Consider the following 26,008-nt stretch of genomic DNA (forward strand, 5'->3'; position numbering starts at 1 on the left):
GGAAAAGGTCAGACATATTATGTGTGCGTGTTGGCGTCTGGTGCTGTTTATTTAGAAGGGGAAATCGGAAGAGAGTAACTTCCTGAGGTTGAAGTAGGGCTTCTGAACAGGCTTGAACCATAAGCCAAAGTGCATAGACTCTTTTGCATGATTTTTTTTAATTTCAGTTCTGAGCAAGTCAGATGTCTTTAAAACTTACATAATTCGCTTTTTTCCATAATTCCAATATTTTCTAAAGGATAGGCTAAAGCCTTTAAGATATTTTAAAAATATAATTCCTTCTGCCTAGAAAAGCAGTCTTAGCTTTATTTTCTCCTCTAACATTTACTGATCTTCACAGCTTGCTTTTGTAATTAGCAAACGATATGACCAGCCTGAGGAACCCAGAAGGCAGTAAGGCTGAGAGGTGAGAGGGTGGGTGGCGAGCCCATGGCAGCATGTGGAACCTGGAAAGCAATAAAAGTCTCATCAAAAGCTCAGGTGCAGCATTGGGGTGGGCGGCAGCTACAGTTGCCAGGGCTGTCGGCATCACCCTCGCTGGTCCTGGTGGATGCAGCACCAACAAGCCAAGGCCACTGGAGGAGCAGGCCCTCCTTTGTGTAGCTGTGTGTCTGGCAGTTCTGCAAAGCAGAAAAAACACTACAAATAAGCAGGATTCCTCCATAAATAACGCGGCAGGAAATGCCTTCTTCCATGAATCTGCCCAAAAGTGAAATGTGAAAGAAGGCGACAACTTTATTATTCCTGAGTTTTGAACAGAGCATCACAGGAAGGTTTGGCATACACGCAAGTGGGTACCCTGCTTAGCAAGTCACCCCCACCCAGTGCCCCAGACACAGGCTTTGGGGTCAGAAATGTTACACTGAAGCCTTGTGTGGGCAAAGTTAGTGTGGACTATTCTGCATTTTTATTAAGTTATGATGTCGGCTTCCAAACACCCAGGTGAGGAAGCTCCCTTTCCAGCGCCACTGTCAGAGGGGAGGAGCTCTGGGCAAGGCAGAGGGAACACCTGCACCTGTGCAAACAGGTGCCTTCCACTTGGACCACAGACAGATTTCTCTTCTTCTGTCTAGGAATGCATCACCATGACCATGAGAGGAGCCCTTGGCCCCATGTGGGGATCAACATCTGTGCTGTTCTTGCTGCCAAGGAGCAAGGCAGCTCTCTGTGCCAGGGACAGACGAGAAGGGCGAGTCAAGGCCATGCTCCCCAGCGTGGCAGGCATAGCAGTTAGGGTGGAGGCCGCCTCATTTCACCTGCCAGGCTCTCTTCTTCCCGGTGTTTTCAGAGGTCCTTCAAAGACTTCTCAGGATGGGTCCTGGGAGAATCCTGGAATATGGCTATTTTGAGAAAAAAAAATCTGACACTGTCAGATGTGACCAACATCCCACCCTCAGATTGTTACTCCAGTCTCACACGTTTAGACAGGAGCATGTGAGGCTCGTGGTCAGAAGACACCTCAGTGAGAAGAGGCTCAACTTTGCCCAGTAGCCATTGCATGGCTAAGACACAAGCCTACCAGACTTCACAAAAGTACTGCTTTCCACGCGTCAGATGATAAAAACTGTTCAGATTTACAGATGCAGGAGGCGCACAGCTTGCTCCTCCTCCCTCCGATATGTGGATGCCACTAAGAATTCACAGTGAGGAGAACAGCTACGTAAGAAGGGCCACTCTGGTTCCCTGATCAAGGTGGCACCAGCCATTATTCAATTACATTCTCGCCTCTGTGCACGGAGGTCGGTGTTGCAGGAGATACACAAATTCATTCTGGGCAATTGGTTCACATTGCTCAATCCAAGAGGTTAATTAATAATGTCTCAAGCTGTGAAAAGCAGATATTGAACTGAAAGGTCAGCCTTTGGCCGTCAGAAAATGGGTTGCACCGAAGTCTTGTTGGACGACCAACACCAAAAGTCAGTGTGGACTTCTGCATTGCTTTGAAAATTAAGATGAAGGGATATCCTTTTCTCCAATAGTGAACTGAAGAGAGATCTGGATTTCACAGCAGAAGCAATCCCTAGCCTTTTCAGTAGTGAGCGCTCTAGTGAGTGAGAGGCCACAGAATGGAGATTCACTGCCTGCGCCTGGCCCACCAGCGCATTTGGCTTCTGCAACAGAGTGAGCTCCTCAGAAGCTCCAGCAATCCCATTGCGTATCGAGGGCCTGGGCTGTGGCCGCCGTGACAGGTCTGCGCCACATCTGTTAGGTGTCAGGGAAGCAGAGTGGCCCTCCTAACATAGTTATCCTCCTCCCCGGTGGCTTCTTAGAGGGACCCACACATCCCAGGGAGGCTGAGCAAGTTGTGTGCTTCCTGCATCTGTAGATCTGTGGCCCTGAACATAAACTCCACCAAGAGATACCAGAGCCCAAGCGCGGTAGCCGGTGGCAGGGCCCTGTGGGTGCCACCTGGGCAGGTAGCAAGACAAAGAAAACACTGCAGAGCAATGATGCCTGAGCTGGAACCACCACCCCGGGCCTCTGCATCTCAAAAGCCTTGGGATAGACACCTTGGGATCAGGGACCTCCTTAAAGGTTATTTGCTGAAATAGAATCAATAGAAACCACTAGAACTCTACCCTGGAGAGTTGATGCTGAACGCCCAGTGCCCTAACCTGCTGCTCTTGGACCCTCATGATGCACCACTTCCTCTCTTTGAGTGACTGCCTACGGCCGGGATTTACCAGAGTTTGCCAGTAAGTCTCTTTGAAAGAGCTTGTGAGGAGGAAGCAAGGGATGCCAGGAAGACTGTGTCCCACACATCAGCCAGTTTGAGAGAAAACAGGCTTACGTTCCCCCAGAATTGGCTCAGAGACGGAGATGAGTGGGAGAAAAAACTGGGCTCCAGCAGGAGAGTCCACACAGTGCCAGTAGTGCTGCGCACACTGTGATGAACGGCCCACCTACGCACAAAGGTCTCTGAGCTCAGACACGGAGAGCCTGGGCAGCCGGAGAACATGCCTGTCCCAAGAGATGCTTCTCCAGAGATGTGGCTGTGAGGCTCTTGCAGGAGGCAATGTGGGCAGTCCCCTGGGCTCAGTGAGGAGTGAAGCCTTCAAGAAGGGGCAAGGAAAAGCTGGGCACCCCGTTCCCCTCATAGCAAGAGACTGAGGTGGGAGCACGGCTATAAAGCTGCAAGCTGGAGTGTCCCATCGGCTAAGCTCTTTCAGACTGACTGGAGAAGAATGCTGGGAAATGGAGGCACAACCAGAGACCACCTTTCCAGTAATCAGGCCTAGAGTGGATGGAAGCCAGGAGAGTTGCTCAGCCCCTCTTATTTGTGGTTTGGGGGTGGAGCGCTCTAAATCTGAATGACTCCTAACCCAGTTTTCAAAGCCACATTTTTTTGTCGTTAGTGAAAAAAAATGCTACTTTCTTAAACTGTGTATCCATTCAGCCAACACGCCATTAATCCCAAAGTCACTACTCACTGTGTGCCAGAGAAATGCTTCGCTCAGTCTTGCAGCCATGGCAAGAACTCTGACAGTCTGTCTCCAGCATCTCCCCTCCTCTGGGCTGTCCGTAGCCTCGGGTTTTCATGTCTTCTGCCACTTTTGCAGCTGGGGCTGGGTGGACACGGGCCACCTCAAGCCCATTGACCTGGGCACAGCAAGAAGAATGTTACTTCTGTTTTTCTCCTTAGCCAAACCTGATCTCAACAGAATCCATGTTTCAGCTCTCACCAGACATGGGCCATCCCATTAATAATAATAATAATAATAATAATAATAATAATAATAATAAGAAGAAGAAGAAGAAGAAGAAGAAGAAGAAGAAGAAGAAGAAGAAGAAGAAGAAAGAGCAATAGTTGCAGTGGCCATGTTTAAAGAAATAAATCAAATTAATTTTAGCAGCATATTTTATTTAAATCAATGTAACCAAAATATCATTTCTTAAGAGCTTACATATTCGCGTTCTTTTTAATACTATGTCATCAAAATCCAAGACATACCACAGCACATATCAAAACTTGCTCCATGTGTCTCCTGGCTACCAGGGCAGGCAGGCCCCGGCTTCTGGGTCTCTTGGTAGTCCAGAGGAGAGCCTGTAAAACCCCATAGACTTTCCATCCTTCATCAGTCACATTTACACAGATTCAGCTACAGTGAAGCAACTTGGGATGAGGTATGCCTGGCAGCTGCTATCTCAAGGCACTGCCCCCAGCAGACAGCAGTGTCTGAGTCCTACACAGGCAAGGGCTGAGGAACGGAACACAGGCGTGTATGGGGAACGGAACACAGGCGTGTATGGGGAACGGAACATAGGCGTGTATGAGGAACAGAACACAGGTGTGCATGAGTCGCTACAATGGGCATCTGAGAAACAGCTTGAGCTGAGTGCCCGCTCCACTAACGGCCGAGCTTGCCAGTTCCAAATCCCACACAAGCATGACGGGTGCCTTGTGGATTGTGTTTGTGTTTTTCTTGGTCTGTTTTGTGCTTTGTGCTGAGGAGCAAAAACAGGTAAAGAAGTGGAAGAGAAAAATGCAAGAACTCAGACGCGATGGGCCAGCAAATTTGAGACATGGGCAGTCTTCAGAGGGCCAGTCCAGCATGCCGCCTTCCCTTTAGCGGCAGTCCCCAAGGAACTGTGGTACCACAAAGAGCAACTCTCAGCCAGTGTGAGAGACTGGGCTGGGCCAGCGGCTGTCACAGATTTCATGGTGGATGGTGGATGCCTATAATTGAGTTTCAGGACCCATTGCAACTTTAATTTTTTTTTTAATCTCCTCTTTGTGGAGCATAGACCATGCTAGAATTGCTCCTGCTTTCATTGAAGAGAAGGCTCCTTGTGAAATGGGTCTCTGTTTTTAGTGGGTTAAAAATAGCTTGAGGCCCAGTCATGCAGACTCGCTTACCGCTTATGACTCAGTCCCTTCAGTTTTGTTGTGTGAAGCTTTTGTGAAGAAACAGCCATATTTTTAAAGAGCATTTCCATACAGGATTTCTCATCCTCTTGTAGGGATACAGCAGAAGTGGGCGGGGTAAGCGACAGGGCCTGGGAGGGAACCAGGGACCTACTTTCATGTTATTTTCAGATGAATTAAAGTCCTTAGACTGTATTTTTTTTTTTTTTTTTTTTTAAGAAAAGCAATCTGTGGCGTTGGGAATAAGACATGGTGTGCTCCATGTCACAAGCCTGCAAAGCCTCTGGGAAGGCAGTCCCCAATGTCACACACCACCCACACCTAGCCAATCTGGCCATCCCTTGAGATTCTTGGGCATAAAAGCCCCCTCTGACACTTGGTTGCAGATTTCTGAGACTGTGTCCCTCCCAGGGTGAAAGCTGCTGCCTCTGTAGGACAGGCCAGTGCCTCAGCCTCCTTTGGTAGATGCTTTCCTCAACCTGGTTCTGAAGAGCCAACCAAGCCTCTCATCTCTCTGGTCCAGGGCCTATTTGGGTCCCAAGATGAGATGTGGAGCAGAACGGGTTAGCCTCAGAACCTTGAGAGTGGTCCAGATCTGTGAGTGTCTTTTACAAAATCATTCAACACGTCTTTAAAACAAAAACATGAGCCAAAACTATGAATACCAACTTTAAAAAGAAAGGGAAATTTACATTTTTCCCAATATTTTTCCACAAGTGGCAGTGATTGAGTCTGCTGGGGTTATGTCCTCCACTTTCTGAAGGGGACTATATCCTAAATGCAGAGGTAGTTTTGACTCTTGGCTCTTATATGCTGGTGTCAGGAGCAAAGCCATGCTTACACGTGTTTCAGTCTCTGATTAATTAGAGTGTTGAGACCTCCCACAGGAGGCTGCTTTTGCAGGCCGAATTTCCTTGCCTTCTCTTCTCGGGGAACCCGTAGGAGTGGCTGCTGCATGGGGCTGTGAAATTAGGAGGCAGCCCAGACCTCCCCTGCCAGCCGGGACAGGTGGGAACAGCTGGGACACCGGAGCCCTTGAACGAAGCAGGCAAAGGAACCTCCATGCTGTCTTCATGGCAAATGCGCAGAGTGCCTGCAGATAGAATGGTCAGCTGCCTTGGAGTTGAGGAGGGAGGACAGTGCATTTGTGTGCTGACCGATGACAGATAAGTTCTGCAAATTGCATGGGTCAGTGATCTTGTCATTGCGCGCCACCACAGAGTATACTCTCGCTTTCCTAGGTGAGCTAGTCTCTATATGTCTAAAATGTATAGCCTGGTGTGCTCTAGGCTGTACGTGTAAACCCTGTAGACTATTCTATGCAATGGGAGTACAGAAGTATTTACTAACTGGACATATGAAAGGGACAATAAAAATAGTAGGCTGCAGGAACTTTTCAGCTCCGCAGTATTCTTTATGTGACCGTGGTGGTCTGTGTGGCCCATTGATGCTAGAAGTGCAGTTACATGCAACATGACTGTTCATATTTCTAGTCATGCCTTATGATCTGTAAAGTGCTGAGAGAGAGAGGTGGGGGAGTATCTATTGGGCTCAAGAAAAATTCAAAGCGATGTGTTCACATCTTGAAAATGTGTGCAAATTTTAAGTGAATTTTCAAAAGTTTGTTTGTGCACAGAATTTACTCACCCCAGTTCTAAGAGTCTGTTCAAGGGTCACATACTCCCCCAAACCCCTAGGCCAAGTACGTTTGAACAGTGTCAAGATGGTGGCACTGTACCCACTCAGTTTGCCTGGGGGAACAAACGTCCCATTCCACCTTGAGAGCGGCTACTGCCATGTTTTGTTGCATGCTGGGGACTACCACACCCTCGTTCCCAGAATCACACAAGTGTGAGATCCAAACATGGGCCTCGAGGCTCTGAATGTGAGAGGGTATCAGAGAATTAAAGCCTAGCCAGGCTGGCTTTCGGGATACCATCTGTCTCCATATTCACTATTAAAGCCAGGAAAGCCCGTATGCCTCATTACAACCCTGGGATGCCTGACATGTACTGATAGTTCATTACGCACATGGGGCTGTTCTAAACACAACAGATCAGAGGGGCTATAACTCATTATTACTCTGCTTTAGGTATAAGACACCTGGATACATAGGAATTAGTAAAACGATAAAAAAAATTTTTAAACTTCTCATATTACTCTGCTTTAGGTATAAGACACCTGGATGCATAGGAATTAGTAAAATGATAAAAAAAAAAATTTAAAACTCCGTATTATGATGCAAAATTGATAGTAGGAGAGGGGGAAATGTTATTTGTGTTTGGCTTGTAACTGATTCCGGCAAACATCCCTCAGAGCTTGAGGGTGTAAACCAGCAAACACAGCTCTGTCTGAGGGGAAATGCTGGGCTGTGGGTAGGGAATGCACACCCAGCAGGGTTGCCATAGATCTTTCCCCACCACCATGGCAAGACCTCCTGCGGCATCTCACATCCTTCCCACAGCTTCCAGGAACTTCCATCACTGCTCTTTGGGTGAGTGCCTGGGCTTGGTGAAGCCTCTTCTCTATTGACATGAAGTGCACCATGCAGAGCTGGCACGCTCTACCTTTTAACTCAAGGCCATCTTTTCTTCTAAGCTAATTGGAGTTACTATCCACCACTTTCTGGAGTCTAGGGCCAAACTGACAGTGACCTTCAGTGGGCTAAGAACCCCAAGTACCGTTCAGGCACTATCAGCCACATGTTAGGTGTGTGCTTCTGAGAGTAAGCCGCCTCGACACTTCAAAACACAGCTCCTCCCAAAGCTGAGGTGTTCAAAAATGTTCTTTCTTGGGAACACATAGATTCTTTTCCATTTAAGTGCCTTTTCTTTTTAGATATGAAACACAAAAATCTAATCACCAAAACTCAGTCTCTTTGTATGTTCAAAATGTAAGCTTCACTCTGTCTTTTCAGAGCTTTCTGTATATTGGAAGTGGTTCTTGGCTCATTTACTCAGTTGATGAGTAATGAGATTCACTTATACATCTTTGTTTACTTTTAAGTCCAGTCTATTCATCAAAATAACCTAATTCTAACTTCCAGAAGGGTGGAAAAAGCCAATGTTTGGTCTTCGGCTTTGGCCTTAATCTGAAAGATGGAGCTTTAGCTCGGTTTTGCAGGCAGGTCTGCGGCATCTGCATTGCTGCAACTACACACTGGGCCACGGTGCTGCAACTTGGGGAGCTTCCTTTTTTTCTCATGCTCTTCTGCCAGCAGACAACTTCATTAAAGGATGCTCACATTTGTCAACATACTGGCCTTCCCAACAAGGTGTGAGTTCTCCTTGTGGGAACCTGTATCCTAACATACCATTGGCGGAACTGCATGAGTGGACATAACCTGTTTACATACTAAAAAGGTCAGCTTGGACAATCGGCAGTTAGAGATGGATTTGCGGCTGGTTGCAACCGGAGCATAAGCAATAGGAAGTAGCCTGCAATTCTGCTGCCTTCTTATCTGGGCAGACAGCAAGCGTTAGTAAACACGAGGCTCCCTGCTCTAGCGGCACTATGCAGAAGAGGCCGATGATGGACGGTTTGCTCAACATTTAGAGCCTTCCTGACTCAAACAGGTACGTGACTGACCACGTAAAGTACAGGTCAGCCTCCTGCACCAAAACCTGTAATTATGAGGTGGACATATTTGCATAATGCTTTTCCAGATTCTTAATGGAACATACAACATGAAACCACAGCAACAGCGAGCTCTCAGGTGTGCGGCTACTTCTGCCTAACCTGCCCCTTGCATTAGGAAAGGGGGCTTCCGGAAGGTGTGTGACATTTCCATTATGACCTGCCTTCTAAAGTCTCTAAGTCTCCATGGGTTTTAGTTAGCTAATGTGTACTGAAAATGTCTTCAAGGATGTCGTTACAGGGGCAGAGGTCTGTGCTGACATTTTTAATGTTTTTTCTCTTTGTCCGTTTGGAGATTAAAGGCCATGTCAGCAGACCTCTGTCTGTATTATGTGTATATTCATGTGTGTGCATGTGTGTGTGTGTGTGTGTGTGTGTGTGTGTGTGTGTGTAGGTAGAAATGTGTATATGCATGTGTACGTGTGTGCTGATGTGATGCACGTTGTATGTGTGTGTTCATATGTCTGTGTGTGTTTATTCACATATGTGCATATGCATGCTGATGTGCTGCATTCAGTGTGTGTGTGTGTGTGTGTGTGTGTGCATGTATATGTGTGCATGTGTGTGTATGTGTGTGTGTGTGCATGTATATGTGTGCATGTGTGTGTATGTGTGTGTGTGTGTGTATGAGTGTGTGTGCGCATGTGTGTATGTGCATGTGCGTGTGTGGATGTATATGTGTGTGCGTGTGTGTGTGTGTGTGTGTGTGTGTATGTGTGTGTGTGTGTGTGTGTGTATACACGAAGCTAAGAAAACTTCAAGTGTCATCGTCAAGCGCTGTCTGCCTCCTTGAAGATGTGATCTCTGCCAGGAACTCACCAGTTGTGCTAGGTTGGCTGAGCAGTGAGCTCCAGTGAGCTCCTGCCCCCATGTCCCCAACACTGAGTTATAAGCACCCGGCACCACTCCCCGCTCTTTTACATGGGTTCTGGAAGTCAAAGTCAGTTCCTTATGTCTGCACAGCAGTCGTTTTACTGACTGAGCTACTAGACCTCCTCAGCCCCCAAGGGGCCACCCCTGCCAAGTTCCACCTTAACAATTGCAGTAGAACACCAGTGTAAAGACACTTTGTTTTGTTGTATGAGAGAGAGACTTACTATGTAGCCCAAGCCGGGCCAGGAGCTCCCTACATTGCCAGTATTGGTCCCAAACATGATACATCTGCCACTAGTTGTGGCCTAATGCTAGGATTACATGCCTGTTCTACCTGGCCTGACTACGATTTTGAAAGGAGAAACACACTAGTATGGAAGTGTAAATGAATTTGAGGCTGAAGAGCCTCCAGATTTGATGGGGTCTCACTGTGGTGAGAACAGCCAGTCTCAGACAAGCTGCCGCCATTGTCCCTCATCTGAGCTGAGATGTTGCGTCTTGGCTGAGGCTCCCCACATGCCCTGCCCTTGTGTTGCTCCATCTGAGGTCACTACTTATTGCTGAGACGCTACAGCATCAGCCGATGTTGCACACCTCCTTACGGGAACACTCCTGTGTTTTATTCAGTACTGTAGGGGGATGTAGCAAGGCAGGTGTGAGCCTGGGCTCATTCTGTCTTTATTAGTTTAGGAAATGGCTTCCAGGAGATTGATGGGTTTCTGTGTACACACATACATCCTGGATGGTTTGGTCAGCCTATCTGCTCAGTGTTGACACACCCCATGGCTCGGTGGGTCATCTGACACTTGGTATAAGGAGAGAAAAGTTGGGGATGACCTAGCACTTTGCATGCAACCAAGCAGGACCTCACAGAGAATATTTGAACTCAGTTAACAATCAGACACGTCTTGACCCTATGCAATGAGTTTTACACGCTTCCTGGTCTAAGTCGGTTAAGTGGCACAGGCTACATCTGGGGACTCTCTCAGCAGCATCGCTTAGGTGTGCATCTCACACACCAACCTGCAGTGTCTGTCTGTGCTGTGCTCTCACCGCATGCTCCTCTCCCCTGCAGAACAAGTAGTAGCTGTGCCAGTGCAGGAGGTGCCTCGCCAGCCAATCTCCACGGCGTCCACGTCTGCCCACCCGTTCCGAGACCTCCCCCTAGGCAGGGAACAGCATTACAAGCTGCTTCCAGGGGTGGCTGACATCCAAGCCGGCCAAGTGGCCCAATGGACAGCGGATGAGGTGAGAAGATCCATTCTGGGGACACTGGAGTGAGACCAGCCTGCTGCTGGGGTTCTCTACTGTCTGTGGAAATGTCTCCACACATCTCATAATAGGCGTCTTCTCCATAAAGCCTAAACTTCATATCAGAGCAGGAAGTCAGCCATGCCTTTGAAGAAACTGGGAAAGCCCGCTTGTCTGCCTGGTGGGTGTTGCTCCCTCCACCCCAACCTTACCTTAGTGCACCTCCTGTGCCTTGTTCCCTACCCCGCCCCCCATGCTAAGTAGAGCGAAGGAACCCATCCTCCAAATGCACAGCCCCGCTCCAGTTGGAGAAGCACAGTGCGTAAGGTTTTGTGCTAAGGATCCTCTTCTCTGGGAGAGCGCTTCTGCAGCCGTGCCGGACACGGGCAGTCCTGTGCGCACCCCTTCTCAGATAGTGTAGGCCTTGGTGGTTTTCTACTCCTTGCTACAAGATTACCAAGGAAACCTCCAGCTGAGTTTTAGTGGACGTATTGTTACAACAATGGGTAAGATGTTTTACAGTGTGGAGAGTCAGGTTAGATTTTACAATGTTGGTTTTTAATGTAATCATGCCTTACGATATCGCTTTTCTGTGTGAATCAGTTAAGCTCCGTTGCTTGCTGTAGTGTTGAGCCAGTGTCTCCTACTTAACGTGTTCATTTTAAAGGAGCACATTGTTTGACTGATGAAGATACCACTGCATTGGCTGGCCTCAGATAACACTTTTTCAACCTAGGAAATGCTGGTCCTCTCTGAGGACAAGGCTTGAGCTGCATCTGGAGCTAAGTCAGCTCTGGACTGTCCACCAAGAGCCTACGCCCATCACCTTCTCTTGGTGTGGGCTAAGCTTCTCTAAGAGTGTTCCACTGAGGCTGTGTGGACCTGCATGCTCTGCAGCAGCATCTACCTGTGCCATACTCCCCAGAGACCTCACCTTGCATCCTGGGATTCCATTCTACCCAGGTTCCTCCAGAAAGGGGAAGCTGCCATTGTCCCTCTGCACGCTGTATGTACCTACCCAGCTCTTGTCCATCCATCCTGTGGGTCCATATTATCACAGTAGGGGAGAGTTAACTCAATGGGCTAGAACATACAAGGGACAATGGAAGAACAGGACACTGTCCCCAGAGTACTTGGGTCACTTTGCAACGTGTGTTTATGACCAAGCCAACTGAATTAAAAACCTTCTGTGTGTATGAAGAAATCATACGTAAGGGGCACTGAATGAGGGGCGTGCTAACGGACAAGCAGTTCCTTACTGGCTTCCGGGCTAGTCATCTGACGTTCTTCCAGTTGGACAGTAAGGCTGGAGTTGGCTCCTGCCTCTCAAATGGACCCTGAGCTCATGACCCCTCACACGGCCAACAGGGTATATTGGGATAATGATTGCCAGGCATAAAACCTTGCTTTACCAATTTAACAGATGAAGAAATTGAGGCACCCAAAAGCTGAGTGACTTTATTAGGGCCACACAGTCAGTGGCATTTTCCCACTGTGCACACACTGGGCACAGAGGAGGCCAACCTGGGACTGAGGGGAGAGGCTGCATGAAAACCATCTGGACAGAATGGCCAAGGCACGGTCAGCACATGTGGGCTGCTCGAATCTTGGGCAGAGAGTCTCTTTCTAAACATGGTGATTCAGGGAGGTGGGGTGATTTTCTGCAGAGAGAGGGGGAACAAGGAGGGGAAGATAGCGCCCATGGCAGCAGCTGGCAGCCGCGTCCCCCCCCCAAAATGGCGGGGGTCCGGCCTGAATGCTGTGGTGCAATGCATCTCACTACAGCAGCTGTTTTGAAATCAAACCCAGTATGTTGAAAGTAGACAAGACGGGAAAGATGAAGACAAAAGGCGAAAGCGAGCCAAGTGTGCTTCCTTTCAGGGTCTCGAGACTAGGCAGCTTTGCACTTAATTAGGATAATAGCATGTGCGATCTGCAGGCCCAAGGAGTGGCTCTGAAAGAAATGGGGGAACAAAAGATGGTGCTGTCAGGAAGCTGACCAGTGTAGCAACAGGGGGGACGGAATGGGGCCTTTCTAATGGGACATGAAGAATTAGAGATGAGATCTCATGGGGTGATGTAGCAATAGGTGGTAAGCAAGGGTACGAGGCATGTGCCTTCCGAAAGCACAGTGCCCAGGGAGAGCCTCCGAGGAGTCAAGAACACGTGCAGCTTCCACCATGCGTTCTGAGGCACGTCCCGAGCCTTCAGGACCTTGTGAGTTATTACCCTAACTAAGAAGTAGCCTGTGCCGGGCTGAGAACAGGGACTGGAGAGTCAGACGGGAGGTCTGTGTGATCTGTGCACAGTTGAGTGTTTCCTATAATGGAGGGGGCATGCTCTTACTTACTTCTCAGGGAGAGTGCATGTGGGGGGAAGCCCCCACCAGGACATGAGCAGTGGGCAGGTGACTGACAGGGAAAGAGGCTCTGATCTGCTCAGGGTTAACACTTCATGAACGTAAAGGCAAGAGGCTGGAGATGACGAAGAGCACTGACCGCTCCCTCTCATTAAGATTGGGAGCAATTAAGAAGATGTGAAAAGGCCAGAGCGCTGCAACAACCTGTGAGGAAGGTGATTCCCAGTTCCTAAAGGCTGTGCCGTGGAGCGTGGGCATTCTTAGCCTCTTGCTGCAGGAAGAGGCACTGGGGCCTTTGTATATATACACACACACATATACATACGTATATATTCATAGCAAATCTTTTTATTCTGAGTAGATGTTTGGCCAGTGTCTGTGTGGTGAATGAGTGAGTGAGTGACTGAGTGAGTGAATGAATTGTCTTGTCACACATGCACAGGTTATAGTGTACATTTACCATCCCAGGCATAGCTCAGTTTTGTTTGGCTCATACTTTCGCCTCCCCTATTCTAAAATGCTCCTTAAAGTACAACATATAAATTGTCCCACTCTCAACCAAGTGCTCCCTGAATGTTCATTAGCCATAAGAAATGGCAGCCACTTTAAAAGCAGGCTTTACACAGGAGGCAGTGTTTTGAAAAAAAAAAATGCAGGGCACTGTAAGCTAAGCATAGCAGCCTTCTGCAATTGAGCCCTTCAAAAATATGCAGGGGGGGGGGGGAGCAAATAAACTCTGTTGTTTAAAAAAAAAAAAGAAAATAGAGTCAGAACAGAAACAGTCCCCAGCGGAATTTCAGGCAGTGCGACCCAGATCACATCCCCAGGCTCAACAAGAGAGGGAGGTGGGAGAAGCTGCCCACTGCAGAAGAAAGGCATGCTGGGTGCCAGAGAGGAGGCCAGGGAAAGTAGGTCATGGGGGGACGTGAGCTGAGTCAAGCGGAAGGCTGGTAGGGGAGCCCAGGCAGAGCCATCCTTCTCGGTCTTCCCAAACTGCTGTCTGCAATTCATTTGCTCGGAGCCCTTCCAAAACAAAGCTGGGGTTCTGGACACAGGACACTGTGCTCCTGAGAACATGGAAACCAGACACCTATCGGTTCCTGTACCCAGGGTGATCCCCAGACCCATGACCAACAGTACAAGCCCACAGAGCAGCCCCTAAACCAGGGATGCACCCCAGAATCAAAGCCAAGGGCACATGTCCATGGAACATCTTCCCACAGCATGGGTGTTCTCTGGAGCCAGCTGTGGCCTGGGTCCCGCACAAGGCTCCATGGGGGTACTTGTCACCCTGAAGAGCAGATGCTCTCATTTGCAGGGCCGTGTAGCACATTATAACTGGTTCTTCCTTCAGAGAGGTCACTGAGCACACAGTGCAGCTGTCTGCATTTCCCCACACAATCGTAGGAGAAAGGGTCTTTGAATGGGAGGATGAAAAGGCAGCTCTTCGGTGTTGTCCTCCGGTATGTGAAATCTCACCACCTAATGTTTGCAGACTCTGTAGCCAAACGAGGTTTCTGTTAAAATTCAACATTCAGTTTACTTTTAGGGACAGTAAGAATCCACTAATAATATTGAAAGAGGCCTTCGGATACTTTGGGGACCTGGACAAAGACTTCTTCCTCGGTAGGTTTCGTGGCACGGGTCTTTACCATCAAAAACAAGAATAGGGACTTTTCAAAAAATCAGAGCATCTGACATAGGTAGTGAGGCCCTGCTGTATTCAAAGAGCTAAGGTCAAGAGCCCACGCCCCAGAAAAGCGTGCTAGTGGCATTGGAACGGGCGATGTCACCGCTCGGCAGCACATGTTCTGTGCCATTGATGCTCTGGTTATCTACCTCCCTTCAGAAGCCTGTTTTTTACCTTTGCGGTTCATGGGGAGACCCTTGCAGTTCATGGGGAGCCCCTGGCTAACTATGCTGAAGAAGAGGAGGAAGTCCTTGTATTGCTGGTCAGTGAGGGGCCCAGTGACAAATGCAAATGTCCAGAGCAACTTGGCACCTTTTTGCAGTGAGCAGAAGATCTTGGCACAGGAGTAAGAGACCATGTCTTAGCCAACAACTTCAGCATGTCATGGGAGCCCACTGCCCCTATGACCGACGCGCCTTCCACGCACTGATTTCCAGTGAGGTGAAACAAACCTTAGGTCAACCTTTTCTCTTTTTTTCTCCCATGATGCTGAGAGATCCTTCCAGCAGTGGGCCTATCCCCGGGGGCCTTTGACAAGCTATGGAAACATCTTTTTGGATGTCACAGCTAGAAGGCAGTATTGCCATTCACAGCTAGGGAGCAGAGGTCAGGGATATGAGCAAGGGCCCCACAGTGTATAGAAGCACTCTACAGAAACATGGTGGACGCCAAGGACCAAGGAGTTAGTGGCTTCCCTTCTCCATCCCTGCGCAGCCCAGTGCTCAGGATTTGACCTCTGCACAGCTTCTCCCTCAGCCTCCCGGCTCTCGTGACCTTCACGCTGCCCCGTAGGCTGCCGGTGATCCCGTAGCTGCTCAAGGTGGCCTGAGGAGTCCAGGCTGACACTAAAGTCTCACCTTTCTAGCTCTCCCTTGCCTTGTGGTCCCAGCCCTCACCTCACAGTAGCAGCATTTCTGAGCTCTGAAAATAAAATGCCCAGTACTTGGACCCAGTCCAGGGCCATTCATTTGAAATCTCTGGCCCTGAGCCCATGTTTCAGTCAGGCTGTAAGCTCCACAGGAGATGGTTGTGTGTGGCCAAGCTGAGAAGCTAGACTTCAGACTCCCTGCCGTCTGCCACTTAGAGGCACAAAATCCGTCCCAGAGACTACAGCACCTCACTTTCCCCCATTTGCCTTCTGCTCCTCAGACTCCTCAGTGCTGCTCACTCTTGTCCTGTTTCTGGGCTGCTCCTTGGAAATCTCCACCTCTGTCAAGAACGTTAATCCCAGGAAATACTGAGTATACGGATGGAGCCTCTCCTTTCGGATCTTTCCTGAGTTTGCTGAGCTGAGGTCTTTCCATGCCAAAGCCTTTGGACCTCTCCTGTGGAGGGCCACACGTGAGACTTTGTGTCTTATAGTGATGGGCAGGTTGTGCCTCACTTGACACTCCTTTCTCCTTTCTGTGAACGGAGCCTTAGACTCAACAACAGTTCAGTCCTGTTCAGAGGTGTGGCTATCACAAAGCCGTCATACAGAGTCATGGAGGATATTCTCAGACAGAAAAAGCAGCCTGGGGAAGTACTCGACCTGTCAAAGCCCTGGGCTCTGGACCCACAGCAGCCCCCTTCAGAATGCCGTCACTCACCCCAGCTTCCTATCAAAGTGACTTTCATCTGCCCCCCGCAGACACCCAACGTATGTTCTGTGTTTGCTATTCACTAATAAAAATTCTGCAGACTGACAGAACTGCCTCTGCCCTATGGGAGCACGAGGCTTTCAATGGACCATCCTAGCTGCCGTGTTGAACAAAGTCTAGTCCGGTCACTCTTTCACTGGCATCCTCCCACAGGGCGATGTCTGTGTATCGCTGCGTGATGGCTGTGTAGGGAAGTTTGCTAAAATTAATTATATCCTCCCTTCCATGCTAGAAGAATAATCATAGATTAACTCCGCTGAGCTAGACTTGAAATGCCGAGGTGAGTAAAGGAGACATCACGCACATGTTCTGAGCCCTGAGGACAGTCATCTCAACTCTTGGTGTCCAGTTTTGCCCCTTGGGGAACAGAGTCCTCAGATTTCCTGGGAGTCTTGGAGTACATGCTCTCAAGGCACTAGGAAGGTGCAGCCTGTTGGTTTAAGGACCTGATCTCCTCAGTTGCCTCCAGATCTTCCTCATCTCATGGAGAAAATAGGTTCACCACCAGGAGGTTGAAAGGGGAAACAAGCCAGTCCACCTAAGGCCTTAACCCCAAGATTCCACATACTCCAACCCCAGCCTGAGGCCACAGACCAGCCATGCACAGCCCCCCTATATCTGTGAAAGCACCAAGTCACCGAGATGCACTTATCCAGAGTCTACACTTCATCTTTTCTAAGCAGGCAGTATTGGGAACACTGAGCGGCTATCTGCACCGGAAGTCAGGTCATCAAGCTCTCTTACTATAAGGAAATGTGTGTGTGTGTGTGTGTGTGTGTGTGTGTGTGTGTGTGTGTGTGTGTGTGTGTGTGTGTGTGTGTGTGTGTAGGTAATGAGTTATGAAAAGAAGGGAAAGTCAAGTTAAAGGGAGTGAATCCCAGAACTCAGAGCTTGGGAATAGGTAGGAACAGGAACCTGAATTCCCAGGTTTCCGCCCCTAACTGACTGAGTAGGTCTATTAAGTCACTAAGGATCTCCGAGCTTCAATGTTATCATCATTTATGTGGGAATCTAGTTTGGCACAGAGGTGTGGAGTGTGCATGGCTGCCAGGTACCAAGTGAGGTGCTCCAAGCCCCAGTGATGCCTAAAGGAGGAATTTGCTATTTTTAAGTCCCTGCAGCAAGATGTTCCTCACGTCTTGATGGCCCTGTGATGACTACTTTCCAAGGCTGCCATTCCCACATGATTAGAAGGACCAGATGCAGGATGCTTTTCCAGTGCCAGAGCCCCATACAAACAGATGTTGGTCATCACTGTCCCCTTACCAGCCTACCCTGTAGAGACCAGCTGGGTGACAAAAGGATGGAAAAACACTGGGTCTGGGACATATCTAATGAGAGAGAGAAAGAAAGAAAGAAAGAAAGAAAGAAAGAAAGAAAGAAAGAAAGAAAGAAAGAAAGAAAAGAAAAAGAAAGAAAGAAAAAGAAAGAAAAGGAAGGTAGCAATGGTAATGTTATTTGATAGCTACTATTTAAATCCCAAGTGTTTAGGACTTGGGGTGTATTTTATTCACAGGTTGAGTCACTTCAACCTCAAATTATTTCAGGTGCATGTTTTTAATGCAGCTTTTCATCCTGTGTTGTAGGTGGCCGGGTTTGTACAGTCTCTTCTGGGCTGTGAAGAACATGCCAAGAGCTTCCAGAAGGAGGTAATAAATGGAAAAATTAGATATGTTTCTGTACTCATGGGCCCAGGAGCACATTATTTCCATCTGTTTGAGTTTAAATGAGAGCAGCTGGACAGAAGAGCAAGAGAAAGTGACCTCAGAAGAGCCCAGCAGTGCAGCCTGGGCTTGGGTCTTCTTACCCTTAGTGCTGCTGCCACAAGATGCTGGGTGCTCCGCTCAGACTGTGTCATGGGATGAGATAACTGGTGCCACTGGGCATTATGAGGGCTTCACATTGGTGGATTTCAGCAACCTCGGGGAAAGGGATGACTCTTCTGCCCTAGAGTGAGAGTAAGATTAGCCCATGTCACCACCTCCACCTGCATCATAGTAGACGTGAGATGCTCCAGCATCCTCCTGTGGCACTGCTGCTCTAGCATCCTCCTGTGACACTGCTGCTCCAGTGTCCTCCTGTGGTCCTGCTGCTCCAGCATCTTCCTGTGGCACTGCTGCTCCAGCGTCCTCCTGTGGCACTGCTGCTCCACCATCCTCCTGTGGCACTGCTGCTCTAGCCTTCTGTGGCACTGCTGCTCCAGTGTCCTCCTGTGGCACTGCTGCTCCAGCATCCTCCTGTGACACTGCTGCTCTAGCCTTCTGTGGCACTGCTGCTCCAGCGTCCTCCTGTGGCACTGCTGCTCCAGCATCCTCCTGTGGCACTGCTGCTCTAGCCTTCTGTGGCACTGCTGCTCCAGTGTCCTCCTGTGGCACTGCTGCTCTAGCATCCTCCTGTGACACTGCTGCTCCAGCGTCCTCCTGTGGCACTGCTGCTCCAGCATCCTCCTGTGGCACTGCTGCTCCAGCCTTCTGTGGCACTGCTGCTCCAGTGTCCTCCTGTGGCACTGCTGCTCTAGCATCCTCCTGTGACACTGCTGCTCCAGCATCTTCCTGTGGCACTGCTGCTCCAGCATCCTCCTGTGGTACTGCTGCTCCAGTGTCCTCCTGTGGCACTGCTGCTCCAGCATCCTCCTGTGGCACTGCTGTTCTAGCATCCTCCTGTGACACTGCTGCTGCAGTGTCCTCCTGTGGCACTGCTGCTCCAGCGTCCTCCTGTGGCACTGCTGCTCCAGCATCCTCCTGTGGCACTGCTGCTCCAGCATCCTTCTGTGGCACTGCTGCTCCAGCGTCCTCCTGTGGCACTGCTGCTCCAGCATCCTCCTGTGGCACTGCTGCTCCAGCATCCTCCTGTGGCACTGCTGCTCCAGCATCTTTCTGTGGCACTGCTGCTCCAGCGTCCTCCTGTGGCACTGCTGCTCTAGCATCCTCCTGTGGCACTGCTGCTCCAGCATCCTCCTGTGGTACTGCTGCTCTAGCCTTCTCCTGTGGCACTGCTGCTCCAGTGTCCTCCTGTGGAACTGCTGCTCTGACGTCCTCCTGTGGCACTGTTGCTCCAGCATCCTCCTGTGGTACTGCTGCTCTAGCCTTCTCCTGTGGCACTGCTGCTCCAGTGTCCTCCTGTGGAACTGCTACTCTGACGTCCTCCTGTGGCACTGCTGCTCCACCATCCTCCTGTGGTACTGCTGCTCTAGCCTTCTCCTGTGGCACTGCTGCTCCAGTGTCCTCCTGTGGAACTGCTGCTCCAGCATCTTCCTGTGGCACTGCTGCTCTAACATCGTCCTGTGACACTGCTGCTGCAGTGTCCTCCTGTGGCATTGCTGCTCCAGCATCCTCCTGTGGCACTGCTGCTCCAGCATCTTCCCGTGGCACTGCTGCTCCAGCATCCTCCTGTGGCACTGCTCCTCCAGCATCCTCCCGTGGCACTGCTGTTCCAGCATCCTCCTGTAGCACTGCTGTTTCAGCGTCCTCCTGTGGCACTGCTGCTCCAGCATCCTCCTGTGGCACTGCTGCTCCAGCATCTTCCTGTGGCACTGCTGCTCTAGCGTCCTCCTGTGGCACTGCTGCTCCAGCATCCTCCTGTGGCACTGCTGCTCCAGCATCCTCCTGTGGCACTGCTGCTCCAGCGTCCTCCTGTGGCACTGCTGCTCCAGCATCCTCCTGTGGCACTGCTGCTCCAGCATCCTCCTGTGGCACTGCTGCTCCAGCGTCCTCCTGTGGCACTGCTGCTCCAGCATCCTCCTGTGGCACTGCTGCTCCAGCATCTTTCTGTGGCACTGCTGCTCCAGCGTCTCCTGTGGCACTGCTGCTCCAGCATCCTCCTGTGGCACTGCTGCTCCAGCATCTTCTGTGGCACTGCTGCTTCAGCATCCTCCGGTGGCACTGCTGCTCTAGCATCCTCCTGTGGCACTGCTGCTCCAGCATCCTCCTGTGGTACTGCTGCTCTAGCCTTCTCCTGTGGCACTGCTGCTCCAGTGTCCTCCTATGGAACTGCTACTCTGACGTCCTCCTGTGGCACTGTTGCTCCAGCATCCTCCTGTGGTACTGCTGCTCTAGCCTTCTCCTGTGGCACTGCTGCTCCAGTGTCCTCCTGTGGCACTGCTGCTCCAGCATCTTCCTGTGGCACTGCTGCTCTAACATCGTCTTGTGACACTGCTGCTGCAGTGTCCTCCTGTGGCATTGCTGCTCCAGCATCCTCCTGTGGCACTGCTGCTCCAGCATCTTCCCGTGGCACTGCTGCTCCAGCATCCTCCTGTGGCACTGCTCCTCCAGCATCCTCCCGTGGCACTGCTGTTCCAGCATCCTCCTGTAGCACTGCTGTTTCAGCGTCCTCCTGTGGCACTGCTGCTCCAGCATCCTCCTGTGGCCTGCTGCTCCAGCATCTTCCTGTGGCACTGCGTGCTCTAGCGTCCTCCTGTGGCACTGCTGCTCCAGCATCCTCCTGTGGCACTGCTGCTCCAGCATCCTCCTGTGGCACTGCTGCTCCAGCGTCCTCCTGTGGCACTGCTGCTCCAGCATCCTCCTGTGGCACTGCTGCTCCAGCATCCTCCTGTGGCACTGCTGCTCCAGCGTCCTCCTGTGGCACTGCTGCTCCAGCATCCTCCTGTGGCACTGCTGCTCCAGCATCTTTCTGTGGCACTGCTGCTCCAGCGTCCTCCTGTGGCACTGCTGCTCCAGCATCCTCCTGTGGCACTGCTGCTCCAGCATCTTTCTGTGGCACTGCTGCTCCAGCGTCCTCCTGTGGCACTGCTGCTCTAGCATCCTTGGCACTGCTGCTCCAGCATCCTCCTGTGGTACTGCTGCTCTAGCCTTCTCCTGTGGCACTGCTGCTCCAGTGTCCTCCTGTGGAACTGCTGCTCTGACGTCCTCCTGTGGCACTGTTGCTCCAGCATCCTCCTGTGGTACTGCTGCTCTAGCCTTCTCCTGTGGCACTGCTGCTCCAGTGTCCTCCTGTGGAACTACTACTCTGACGTCCTCCTGTGGCACTGCTGCTCCACCATCCTCCTGTGGTACTGCTCCTCTAGCCTTCTCCTGTGGCACTGCTGCTCCAGTGTCCTCCTGTGGCACTGCTGCTCCAGCATCTTCCTGTGGCACTGCTGCTCTAACATCGTCCTGTGACACTGCTGCTGCAGTGTCCTCCTGTGGCATTGCTGCTCCAGCATCCTCCTGTGGCACTGCTGCTCCAGCATCCTCCTGTGGTACTGCTGCTCTAGCCTTCTCCTGTGGTACTGCTGCTCCAGTGTCCTCCTGTGGCACTGCTGCTCCAGCATCCTCCCGTGGCACTGCTGTTCTAGCATCCTCCTGTGACACTGCTGCTGCAGTGTCCTCCTGTGGCACTGCTGCTCCAAGCGTCCTCCCTGTGGCACTGCTGCTCCAGCATCCTCCTGTGGCACTGCTGCTCCAGCATCTTTCTGTGGCACTGCTGCTCCAGCGTCCTCCTGTGGCACTGCTGCTCCAGCATCCTCCTGTGGCACTGCTGCTCCAGCATCTTTCTGTGGCACTGCTGCTCCAGCATCCTCCTGTGGCACTGCTGCTCCAGCATCCTCCTGTGGCACTGCTGCTCCAGCATCTTCTGTGGCACTGCTGCTCCAGCGTCTCCTGTGCACTGCTGCTCTAGCATCCTCCTGTGGCACTGCTGCTCCAGCATCCTCCTGTGGTACTGCTGCTCTAGCCTTCTCCTGTGGCACTGCTGCTCCAGTGTCCTCCTGTGGAACTGCTGCTCTGACGTCCTCCTGTGGCACTGTTGCTCCAGCATCCTCCTGTGGTACTGCTGCTCTAGCCTTCTCCTGTGGCACTGCTGCTCCAGTGTCCTCCTGTGGCACTGCTGCTCCAGCATCTTCCTGTGGCACTGCTGCTCTAACATCGTCCTGTGACACTGCTGCTGCAGTGTCCTCCTGTGGCATTGCTGCTCCAGCATCCTCCTGTGGCACTGCTGCTCCAGCATCTTCCTGTGGCACTGCTGCTCCAGCATCCTCCTGTGGCACTGCTGCTCTAGAATCCTCCTGTGGCACTGCTGCTCCAGCATCCTCCCGTGGCACTGCTGTTCCAGCATCCTCCTGTAGCACTGCTGTTCCAGCGTCCTCCTGTGGCACTGCTGCTCCAGCATCCTCCTGTGGCACTGCTGCTCCAGCATCCTCCTGTGGCACTGCTGCTCCAGCATCCTCCTGTGGCACTGCTGCTCTAGCATCCTCCTGTGGCACTGCTGCTCTAGCGTCCTCCTGTGGCACTGCTGCTCCAGCATCCTCCTGTGGCACTGCTGCTCCAGCATCCTCCTGTGGCACTGCTGCTCTAGCATCCTCCTGTGGCACTGCTGCTCTAGCCTTCTGTGGCACTGCTGCTCCAGCGTTCTCCTGTGGCACTGCTGCTCCAGCGTCCTCCTGTGGCACTGCTGCTCTAGCATTCTCCTGTGGCACTGCTGCTCCAGCATTCCTCCTGTGGCACTGCTACTTCCTGCCTCCTTGTGGGTGGGAATGGTCTCAATTGCTTAGCATTTTTCAAAAGCTAGCATCTGCAGTCCCAGATGGGACTGCTGTAGGTCATAAGGCAAACAATGACTGACTGTTTATCACATGACTTCACTGAGCTTCTTACAGTTGTCCTGTATCCCCTAACTACTCTCTGCAGAGGTGGCTTACCTTAGAGGCCATCCTACAGAAGGCCAGGCAAGTGGGAAAGGGGCAGTGCCACAGACTTCCCTCTCAGATGATGGGGGAGTTCTCCCTGTCATTCTTCAGTGCTCCAGAAAACGTATGTGCTAAGGAATATAGAACATGGAGTGCCTGTTTGAATTCAGACGTATGGAACATGATCTTTAAAGTACACCAGCCAGTGGGGTCATAGTTAAGAAAACACTACAGAGGAGGGCAACTGCTCTAGGCCCATTAGGCACTGCCTCTATGTGACATGCGGCATGTCTTCAAGCCTAACAATCCAGAGTTCCTCATCTGCTTTACAGGGTCATCAGGAGAGTAAAACACTGACAATAGATTATAGCAGATTTCTGTACCTCCGTAAGTGGTAGCTGTTATTGTCACCATCACTGTCTTCCTCTTAGGACACTATTTGGCTGGTGATTTGTGCCTGAAAATGCTGGTGCTAAACCTAGATCAGGATATGAAGAAGGTTTGATGCCCCTCCCTGCCTCGGAGCATAGGACCTTTACCTCAAGGTTCATGTGTCTTCATCAGACAATATATCATGCAAAGTTTTCTGAGCTTTTTTAAGAGTTGAAAACCTACCCAAGAGTCCCGGTTGGTTATTCCTTCCAACAAAGGCATCACCACCACTCCGAGGCTGTCAGATTTGAGTGGGATTGCATACACAGTGTGGGTTCACAGAAGGGATCGCCATGGAAATTTCCATTCCAGTCTCCAGTTCTGGAGCCAAGAGTCAGTTGAGCCAGGGAACCACATAAGTATCTATCATATGGGGACAGGACCCCCAAGTGGCAGTGTCAAGCTCTGGGCTCCCTAGGCCTCCAAGGAGCGGGGGACTAACAGTCCACATGATCATGTGGCTCAGGAAAGCTGTCACGCTTTATATAGATACATGCTTTCCTAACGTAAAGACACTTAGCTGCCAAATGAGGACTGAGCATAGTCAAAGTATGCAGTGTGCTGATGTGATATGTGTGGACGCAAGTGCCGTGCGCATATAGCTACCTCAGGCAAGGCTGTTATTGCACCCGTCACTCCCCACATTAGATGTAAGTGCCACACGCACATAGCTACTACAGTGAAGGCTGCTAATGCATCTATCACTCCCCACATTAGATGTAAGTGCCACATGCATCTATCACTACTACAGTGAAGGCTGCTAATGCATCTATCACTCCCTACATTAGACTGGAGCCAAAATTCATTCAGGTATCATTTCCAAGCACATTTAAAACTTAATAAATGAAATAGCTATTTTTTGTTTATGATAATTTTTTTTATAGAAAGAAACTTGAAATTACCAGACACTCCAAAAAGGTAAACTTGAAACAAATCCTTAGTCTGATAGCCATAGATAACTTTTATTGGTATTGGGGATAAAATTTTCTAATATTTTGCTATTACTTTATAGCACCAGTTGTACGTGTGCCAATGTGAACACATGCTGCGGCATACATCAAGAGGTCAGAGGGCAATGTCAGGGGTCAATTCTGTCCTTCTACCATGAGTTCCAGGGGTTGAACTCAGGCCATCAGGCTTAGCAGCAACTGCTTTTACCCACTGAGCCATATAGTTGGCCCAAGGTTTCTAATATTTCACATATGTGTTTATACAGATTTATTTTTAAAAATTAGAAGATCTCTATTGTCATAATATGTAGTTCTTCTTACCAATTTGTGAAGTCTCACAGATCGTGGACTGTTACATTGGAACGTGTTTGCGGGGAGTCTGTCGTATACTGTCCCACCCTAAGACTAAGCTGCACTTTACTCCCTTCTGTTGCTACATTGTCCTGTCTCCAGCCTCCACGGCTACAGAAACACCAGACAGAGCCTCTACATGGTGCCTTACTCTCCAGAGGTTAAGTTGGTGGCACTTTTAAAGCTCTGGGTACATTTGGGCCAAAAAAAAAAAAAAAAAAAAAAAATGTTGAAATGTAACAACAGAAGTTTGTGCTTAGGCAAATTAATACATTGAGCTTGTATTTAATAAACTGAGAACCTTCTAATTTCATTCCACGTCTGTGTTCCATGACAACAGTGGAGTTGATCTGACATGAGTCACGTGGGGGACACCTCCCACAAGGCCGTGTGGATTCAGTGTCACTCTCCAAACCCCAGAACTGCTACCGGTGGGTAACAAGGCTCTGGTGCGGGCTACTCATATCTGTGATTGTTTGCTTCCTTACAGCAGATCGATGGCAAAGCCTTCCTGCTCCTCACCCAGACAGACATCGTGAAAGTGATGAGGATCAAGCTGGGCCCAGCACTGAAGATTTACAACTCCATCCTGATGTTCAGGAGCTCCCAGGATGTCACTGAGGATGATGTTGCCTCAGGCAGAGAAGCCAGGAGATAACCATGCTCCTGGACACCCACCAACTCCAGGACTTGTGCTTTCTGCAACAAGGTTGGCAGTCATCCATTTGAACTTAGTGTCCCCATGGCCACACTCATAACCGTGTCTGGTTTAGGCATATGCTGGAGTTTGGTACATGATCAAGTGTCAATGACTCAGGTGCTTAGTTAGGTCTGAGTGTGCGTTCGAGTGACGTCCTTACTGCCAAGCCGTTGAGTGTGCCTCTGCTCCCCCTCCATAAAACACTATCTGTTCTGCATGTGTGTCTCAAGTGGTAAAACGCCAGAAAAATTAATTCATTAACACATCACTAATATGCTCACCAGAACTGCATCTGAGCACCGTTCACATCTGTCACCCGGGTGTGGTGAGTCTGAGAGATGGAAGCCTGGTGCTCTCAGGAAGACACATGAGGCTTCTGTGCCCTTAACTCTGGAAAGTGTGGATCTTTTAAAACACTGTTTTCATGATCCCTGGGCCCTCGTTTCTATTCCTTTATCATTCCTTGGCTCTGAGGAATGTGCCTAGAAGTAACAGAAGAATAGTTGGAGGCCATTCCAGGAACCTGCTGAGACACTCCTGGGAACCTGCAGTCAGGACTGTCTCAGCAGCTTGTTGAAGCAGTGGCACTGGTCAGAGACGCACCTGTGTGAACCCCCTTCAGAGACGCACCAGTGTG

General features: G+C 50.3%; 1 protein-coding gene across 1 annotated transcript; it reads left to right on the forward strand.

Annotated features, from left to right (window-relative positions):
* Positions 1 to 365: 365 nt before the first annotated feature.
* On the forward strand, positions 366 to 25,528 carry LOC127196111 (lethal(3)malignant brain tumor-like protein 4). The gene is made up of 5 exons (XM_051153689.1): positions 366 to 406; positions 4,081 to 4,289; positions 10,452 to 10,624; positions 17,903 to 17,965; positions 25,162 to 25,528. The coding sequence occupies exons 1-5, from the start codon at positions 366 to 368 to the stop codon at positions 25,327 to 25,329; spliced, it is 654 nt and encodes a 217-aa protein (XP_051009646.1). The 3' UTR covers positions 25,330 to 25,528.
* The last annotated feature ends 480 nt before the right edge of the window (positions 25,529 to 26,008 follow it).

This window comes from Acomys russatus, chromosome 12 (assembly GCF_903995435.1).
Source record: "Acomys russatus chromosome 12, mAcoRus1.1, whole genome shotgun sequence".
Taxonomy (NCBI): domain Eukaryota; kingdom Metazoa; phylum Chordata; class Mammalia; order Rodentia; family Muridae; genus Acomys; species Acomys russatus.

Bases quoted from the DNA above. Each gene is read 5' to 3' on its own strand.
- LOC127196111 (XM_051153689.1), top strand. From the start codon at position 366: ATGACCAGCCTGAGGAACCCAGAAGGCAGTAAGGCTGAGAG. The intron at 407-4,080 runs GTGAGAGGGTGG...ATCCTTCATCAG, and splicing joins GAAGGCAGTAAGGCTGAGAG to TCACATTTACACAGATTCAG. The intron at 4,290-10,451 runs GTGTGCATGAGT...TCTCCCCTGCAG, and splicing joins GTATGAGGAACAGAACACAG to AACAAGTAGTAGCTGTGCCA.